At 42.9% G+C, this 8,003-nt stretch overlaps 1 protein-coding gene across 1 annotated transcript in view; it reads right to left on the bottom strand.

Annotated features, from left to right (window-relative positions):
* The window catches only part of scyl1 (SCY1-like, kinase-like 1), a gene marked incomplete at its 5' end in the record, with an annotated part of 14,878 nt that extends 6,875 nt beyond the window's left edge, over positions 1 to 8,003 (bottom strand). The window contains 17 exons of the mRNA XM_079228223.1: positions 67 to 145; positions 783 to 1,106; positions 1,675 to 1,764; positions 1,861 to 2,006; positions 2,363 to 2,560; positions 2,799 to 2,874; positions 3,395 to 3,583; positions 3,698 to 3,853; positions 3,953 to 4,066; positions 4,304 to 4,411; positions 4,615 to 4,773; positions 4,882 to 5,037; positions 5,481 to 5,571; positions 5,786 to 6,012; positions 6,107 to 6,229; positions 7,139 to 7,279; positions 7,899 to 8,003. Coding sequence (XP_079084349.1) covers positions 67 to 145; positions 783 to 1,106; positions 1,675 to 1,764; positions 1,861 to 2,006; positions 2,363 to 2,560; positions 2,799 to 2,874; positions 3,395 to 3,583; positions 3,698 to 3,853; positions 3,953 to 4,066; positions 4,304 to 4,411; positions 4,615 to 4,773; positions 4,882 to 5,037; positions 5,481 to 5,571; positions 5,786 to 6,012; positions 6,107 to 6,229; positions 7,139 to 7,279; positions 7,899 to 8,003 — 2,482 coding nt within the window. The remainder of the gene's footprint in view (positions 1 to 66; positions 146 to 782; positions 1,107 to 1,674; positions 1,765 to 1,860; positions 2,007 to 2,362; positions 2,561 to 2,798; positions 2,875 to 3,394; positions 3,584 to 3,697; positions 3,854 to 3,952; positions 4,067 to 4,303; positions 4,412 to 4,614; positions 4,774 to 4,881; positions 5,038 to 5,480; positions 5,572 to 5,785; positions 6,013 to 6,106; positions 6,230 to 7,138; positions 7,280 to 7,898) is intronic.

Here is an 8,003-nt window from a genome sequence, read left to right as displayed (position 1 = left end):
TAAAAAATGGTGATGACAGATAAAAGTTTCATATTTCTGATAAGGGAGGCCAGCTAAGAGACTTACCCTGGTTCCCATCCACGGACTCCCAGCTCTCTTCAGCTCCCCAGTCTCCTGTTGCCTCTGCAGTCAAGCCCTCCGCAGTCTGACACGGAATGAAAATTCATGTCACTATACTGAAGGAGGAGTCTTATATTTTAAGATGGTTCGCATTCTTGTTAAGAGTTAGGTGGAAAGATAAATGCCACTCTCATGTCTGTACACTTAATATGAAGCTAGAGCCAGCAGGTGATTAGCTAAGATTAGCATAAATATCTGAAGCAGGAGGAAACAGCTAGCCTAACTCTGAAAACGTTTCAGCATGCAACTCCCTATGAAGCCATAACTTGTTGTATTTATACTTTGGTTGTTGAGATTAGAAAAACGTGATGTAACATGTCAAGTTGTGACCTACAGAGGTGCTGGTAGGTGAATTTGTTTTAACCTTTGGACAGTGTATTACCATTGCCAGTCTTCACAGTAAGCTAAGCTAACTGGTTCTAATAGTAAAAAGTCAAACTATTCCTTTGAAGCAAGTTGTTCAATCTCCCATATCATCCAACAGTTTCTGTTTAAAATATTCTTCAGAAGCCAACTGTAAAAAAAAAAAAAAAGCCTGAATAAATAGATCTGCTTCCACCAACAATCACAATTTCTGACATTCTGTATATTCCAAATCCAATCAACACTTTTTTATTCGGTCTCTCTCTCGCTCCTGTGTTTTTGCCTCCCCCCGTCCTCACCGTGGTGGCAGCAGTGCCAGCTGTGTTTCTCTGAGACACGCTGGCGAACAGATCATTCTGATTGGCCCCCTTGGTGGCTGAGTTGCTGCTGTCCCAGTTGTAGTCGCTGGCTAACCTCACTCCTTCGGGCAGGGGGAGCGTCGCATTGGTCAAGGTTGTGTCTGTGTCCTCCTCCGCCCAGTCATTTCCCCAGCCGTCCTCGCCCGCAGAGCTCTGCCCCTGCCCTTCCTTGTCGTTGGACCAGCTGTCATCTGCGTCCCAGCCGGAGCTGCTCCAGTCAGCGCTCTGCTTTTTCCCCGCCATGGAGGATGACGACCGGCCCACCTGGAGATGGGAAAGATTTGACGGTTGAGATTGAGACTAACGTTAGGCCACCACCGTCACGTGACTTCAAGTCACCACCAAAACAGCGTTTGGCAGGTTTGTTGTAATGAGGTTTTGTTGTCTTATTTAGCCACTTGTTAGCAACCGCCTTTTTAAAGCTACGTTTAAACTTAAAAATTCAAGAGGAGTATTTAGTGACGTGTTATATGTCGAAGAAGAAAAACATATCAATATTTTGAACATGTGTTATTTCAGTCATCTGATCCAAAACCCCTTAAAAAAAGAAGAAATATCTACTTTGAAGTGAGGGAATCGGAAGTGCAAAAATGCAAATTCACTCCCGGGGTTTAGCACTCCTGCACCACTCTTCATTTTTCCCCAATTACACTCTGAGCACCGAAACACTGTTTTCTTGGATTCTTTCACATCCATAGACACTATTTCAGAATACCACAACACAATACACAATGTTATAATACTAATTACGGTGGTGTTAGTAGCATTTGACGTAGTAGTATTAGCACTGAAGATTGTATTGTATAATGGATGAAGATTGAAGGGCTCATACTCCTTTGTCATTGGCTTTCTTTTTGGATGATGCCATCCCTGACCAGTCACTGTTCCAATCATCTGGCTCAGTGGGAGCTTTCTCTGGCGCCTATTTGAGACAGATTCAACAATCTATGAGATTTGAAATTACAATTACAGATAATACAAAAGATAATTTGTCTTTGAGTCAAAATTGGTGACTTACCTCTAAACTTCCCCAGTCCTCTTCATCCCAGCGGTCTCCGATTGGCTCGTCCTTGTTGCCCGTTGATTCTTGAGTCTGTGATTGGTTGGCATGGCTAGAGGCAGCATGGTGAGTCACAGGGGCTTGGGGAGTTTTCTCTTCAGAATCTGCAAAAGAAAGAAAATATATGGCTTCAGACAGATATAATAAGGACTAAAAGGGGGGCATCAGATTTGTACACATAAAAGTGTGTTTAACATGTCTTGAGGGGGCATTTCAAATGTGAAAAAGGTTGTATGAAGAAAAAAAATTTGATAAATTGGCTGCCAGAGCTCTATAGACTGCTCCTGATCTCCGCTTTAGGTTAGCAGCTCGAGGCTACATCAGCTGTTAACTGAATCTGTGACTCCAGGTTTTTACAAAGAAGAACAATGTGTGGAATTTTAAAAAGGATAACCTCTTTGCTGCATCGATTTTGATGTTTGTTTTTTTAAACGCTCCAAATCAAATGTGATAACCCTACCAGGTGCAGGTGCTCCATCTGTGGCACTGGTAGGGCTGGTGGCATTGGCGGGGTCGCTGTCCTCCGCTGTTGCGCTGCCCTCTGCTCCTGGAGCGTTGCGGATCAGCTTCGAAGTTATCGAGGACATGCCAGTCACAGCCCAGCCGGCCCAGCTGGAAGATGCACCTGCAGGCTGAGCACAGGACGCCACATCCTTTTCTGAAGGACAGAAAGTTTCAAGTTTTTACTTTTACAATTTCAATGATATAACTGAAAGAAGTAAGACTGTTTATTTTGTTTCTGATACTTAAGTTTGTTGCAGAAGTTTTTTATTTTCCCCAGAAAATGTAGCATTGTATGCAAATATGTAGCATGTAGACAAGACATTGGTTTCCTTGCTGAATGAGGCATAAAAGTAGATCGCAGACTCTGCAGCCCAGCGCAGTGCGTTACATACCTATATCCGCCAGCTTGGTGGGGTCTTCTGACACAGTCTCCAACTTGGAAAGGAAACTCTTGATGGCTTTGAATGCCTGACAGACAGAGAAAGGCAAGAGAGGCAACATCTTGAGCTGAAATACAGCAGCATGTTCAAGTTGATCAAAGATAGTATAACCACTGTGGTTGTAGTGACGAGGCATCCTGTGCTCCCCAATTTGGCAATGTGACTGGAACACTTGTTGCTTGGCTCTCTGGAAGACGAAGCAATATAGATTGCCATCTAAAATATCAAAGCAACTCAAAGCAGACAAGATGGCAGATGTGTCTCCTATCACTTTACTGTATTTTTGCCTACCTCTTGCATGCTCTTTGGCACTTGTAATTACCAATTAGCTTGAATCCAGCCACCATACTTTACCATTTTCACTATCTAAAGACCAAAATGAATAAAAACAAATGAAGCATTGTGCTGCCTAAAATAACAATCTAAAAACTCTTGCCTATGAAGAAACATTCAATATCGAAGCAAGACAAATGTCCACAGCAATGATTTTGCAGTCAAAAGCCATAAGAAAAACCATGTAGTCACACATCTCCATTAGTTATGTGTACCTGGTCCCTGACGCCCTTATCGGGGTCAACAGTAACGGCACAGAGGGTAGGGAGGATGCGGGCGGCAATCTCTGTTACGCCGTAGAAGTTGTGTGTAGCGGCAAAGCCCAGTACACCGGCGGAGCGTGAAGCTGGGAAGGGATCTTTAGTTGCTCGTGAAAAGGCAGAAATCAGAACACGTTGTCGAGTCTGTGAAGAGAGAGATGAACAAATTCTTAAAGTTGAACAGAATCTTCACTGGCCTTTGGTTTAAGTGTTTTTGGCATTGAATGAATTTAGCCCAGCGGTGTAGGGGAACTCTACCCCTGCGTTGAGGTAGGAGGCGATCTTGCCCAGGCAGACGGTAGTGTTGCACCGGATCGGGCCTTGTTCATCTCTGGCCTGCAGTCGGGCAAAGTGGCGCATCAACTCCTGGTTCAGGTTGGTCTCATTCAGCTTGGGAGCCATCAGCAACATAGACTAGAGGTTGATACAGAGAAGAGTTACGGCACAGGAGGCTGAATATATAATACGTAATAACATGTTTTGGTGGTTTGTGGTCTTGTTTAAAACATCTACCTTGACAGTCTGTTCTCTGATGGCAGGGTTGGTATCTGTGAAGCCGTGAACAACGTGAGGGAAAATCTGGGAATTGACTGCTGCGTCATTCAGATACTGAATGAACTGCTCCATCTGAAACCAAGAGACATGAACAAAGACAAGAAACAATGTTAGAGCATGTTTAAAGCCTTTAACACAGGCTTATAAAAGACAATTAGCGATATAATTTACTGCCGTTAATGATATACCGTTCTACTTTAAACTGAATGGTCTTTCCTTGCTGGATGAAATATGGGGCAATTAAATAAAAGAAAAACATAGAAGTCCATTGTATTACTGCAGTGGCTAGATGAAAAAGGCCTTACATACCTGCTGCAGCAGTCGTATCCTCATGGCTCTGTCTGTGGAGGAGAACATCTTCACGATAACAGGGATGATCTTCTGTTGGTACTCTTCAGCTGACAGGAACTTCCCCACCTAGTCGACAAACAGAAAGATTTGAGGGAAATAAAAACTAAAAGGACAATAGAAGAATAATTTCTAAATGACACAGGAAGAATACCAGTAACAATGTCTTAATTTGTATGGAACGTTTTACTTTAAAAATTATGCGAGATGCTTGAAGATGCTGGATTATGTGGTCTGATATTCAATAAAGGTGTAAAGGTTGAAAGAGTCACCTTGAAGAGCGGTGTGAGGACTACAGCGCCTGCATTGCCAAACTCAAAGGCAGTAAGCAGCTGAGGAAGGACTTTATGTTTGCAAAAGTCTTCAGGGAAGGAGTCCAGATTGTCACTCAGATCCTGGAAGAACTGCTGCTTCTCAGCCGGCTCCTTGATCTGGAGAGAGAAAATGTTTACTCTACATTGTGACTTTACTGTTGAGGTTTGATTGTAACACTAATACAAACACCACTGTTACACATGTCTTCATGCAAGTCTGCAGACCTGTATCTCCTCCAGGAAAAGATTGCTCTCCACAAAGCTGTTGCTGAGAAATCCCCCAGGGGCTCTACAGTTCTGGAGAAAGCGAGCTGGGTTGGGCCGAGCTCGGGGGTTGGCCCCCACCAGCTCACAGTAATGAGGGACCAGGGTCTTGGGGATCTGTGGGCACAAAGAGGACACACAGGAGAGAACTGAGAGACTGAGAACAAAACGTCTTCACGTCACAAACTACAATCCTTTCAGCAGTCACTGAAACGTGAAGCAACTGGTGGTTAAATTTCGTGCTTAGTAAAAACATGTGTGGCTCAGTCCCAGTCTCTGCCAACTCCTCTCAAGTTCAAGTAGAGAATACTTCTTCTTTATATGAGCAAAATATCTGCCCTCTAATGCTAAATAAATATAGAACAGAATCATCTATTTGTGTTTAATTTTCTGTATTTCTATATATTTTTTATGGTGAACAAAAGAAGTCTATTCGACCTCACCAAAACACATCTTCAGAACCTATAACTACTACAACAACATCTGTAGAATATCAATATGCCATGGAATGAATGACAATAATGCGGTAATAACACAAAGGAACTGTGGAGGTGTTGTACCTTTCCCAGTGAACGAAGGGAGGACGTGCGAGGCAGTGACCCGTTGAACACCTCCCAGATCAGGCAGCCTAGCCGCCACACCTCCCCTGCCCTAAAATAAACATGCATACAGTTCAATTCAAACATTTCCACAAAAAAAACTATGTTTAATATTTCACCAACTTTTGAATCAAGCATCTTAACAGAGTCCTATTATGAAGTTCTTCTTTCTGTCATTCCTACTTTGTCCAAATATTCTTAATGCTGCTCCCCTTTTTTTTCCCTGTACAAAATATTATTATTGTTCTGCCCCACCCTTCTCTTACCATTTCTCTCCACTGCTATTGGGAATCTCTGGTGGGTCATATCTCTCCATGTCTGGGTAAACAGCCTTTGGGGTAGGGAGTGAGACCCCACTTGGGTCACCCTGCTCAGACGCCACATGATCGAGGGCCCCAAGCTTCCACTCCCCAGCTCGATCCACAAAAACAGCCGATACACCCAAGTTGTTATGAAGCAGGTGGCAGTCATTGACCAGGAAACTCAGAGCTTTCTGTGGGAGGAAGGCAAACGGCAGAAATGGTGTTTCTCGTTACAGAGAAATGATTCCCCTGAAAGTATCTAATGGCACTCTCTGCTATGCTTACCACTATCTGGTGCAGTCCCCAGGAGACCTCCAGTTCCCCAGATCCCCCCTTCTCTGACTGGGCCTTCAGGTGGACTGCCAACGGTGTGACCTGCTCCGTAACCAGGTACAGGCTCTTCTCTGTCTGTGAAACGACCAAAAGTTAATAAAAAAAAACCCACTATATATATATATATATATATATATATATACACACACACACACACACACACACACACACACACACACACACAGTTACATAGAAGGCTCTGGATTATTAACATAGTATTATCAAATGTGTATTATATTAACATGATTAATAATATCACAGTTATCATTAATACCAGTAAAATCACAAGACCCCTATTTCACATAAAGTTTGTTTCATCACCACAGATTTCCATTGAAAGGCAGTAAATGTTAATACTGAATTATTACCCAGTACTTACCCCTACTAAACTGGAATTCAAAGGAATTTATGGAAGGAATTATACTAAGCTAGGAAGTTTGGAAACATCCCAGTTGCTACTCAAGTTCAGGCACTCAGTGTTGAGTGGTGAGCCTCCTCAGAATGATGAATATGCAACAAACACAGCAGGACAATCAACTGTCCCATTTCCCTTGTTGTATTTGATTTTCAATTCATTCTTTTGGCAAGCTATGCAATAAATGCCCCAATTTCATGTGTGTTATTCTATATTAGGTAGTGCATTTTATAGCATAGTTAGTTAGTGTATTTTATGATCTTGTTAAGAACACAAAACTGATAAAAAAAATATGCTTATATTATGTAGTACACTACAACTATTGCACAAATATTAAAAGGCCTACAATGGCATATTCACACTCACCTCTATCTGAACGTAAACATGCAAAGAAAAGCAAGATGGTCGAGATGAGACACTAATTATATAACACATACATGATAAAACAAGGTAACTCCCCATTGTTTAAACAAGTCACTAAGCAAGCTGAGTGACATTTTCCTCTGAATGCTATAAACAATTGCACTTTGTGCAGAGCGAACGGACGCAAAACCCACAGAAACACATACCTCCAATCCATCCACATAAGCCAGGATGTTAGGGTGACGCAAGGTCTTCATACGCTTGAAGGCAGCCTTGGCGAGCTGGGTTTGCTGCTCCGTTCCCTGTGCCAGCTCGTATAGAAACACTGACACTGGCTCGCCATTGGTCTGAGGACACAGATGGGGTAAAATGGTTGATTTGTGATAATTAAAACATTAAAAATATTTAACGTTTATGGTGTATAATCACATCAAACAGAAGAACACAAATCTAGTATCATATGCCCACATTATATTTACTAAAATTACAATGAACGTGATGAAAACAGGAAGCAGGTGCTTGGTTCTCTTTGGACATGCAGTGGTGATGGGGACACTAACAGTCCAAAGTGAGCTGCTCAGCGACAATCATCTGGACAGTTGGGGATGTGCGCTGCTGACAGCGACGACATCTTTATTAAAGTGATCAAACATGAGCCGGAGAACGGCTCCAACAACTGTAACCAACTCGGCTGAAAGCAGGTGACGTGGCGAGAGAGACGTGTCTGTCTATCACAGTAAACAAAGCTCTTGTGTGTCGTTAGCGAAACTAATAACACACAAGAGCGAGAAGAGAAACGAGCACTGACATTTAATCGGCCGTTAACACGAGAAAGACACGACCACGTCCGACACGTACACACGACAATGTAACGCCGGGCATCGTATCTAGAGACTAAATCAAATTGGCGAACAGACACTAACGCTAGCTAGCCGGCTAGGTAACGGGCCTCACTCCGCCTCTTACCTTTCGCTTCCCCCGATGCAGAGTCCATATTCCAGACTTCTCTGCGTCTGCTAGAATTTCGTAAGCAAAGTCTTTGACAGGATCCCTGGCGAAAAAGGACCACAT

The sequence above is a fragment of the Taurulus bubalis genome (assembly GCF_910589615.1).
Source record: "Taurulus bubalis genome assembly, chromosome: 13".
Taxonomy (NCBI): domain Eukaryota; kingdom Metazoa; phylum Chordata; class Actinopteri; order Perciformes; family Cottidae; genus Taurulus; species Taurulus bubalis.
This window is presented reverse-complemented; position numbering and strand designations above follow the sequence as displayed.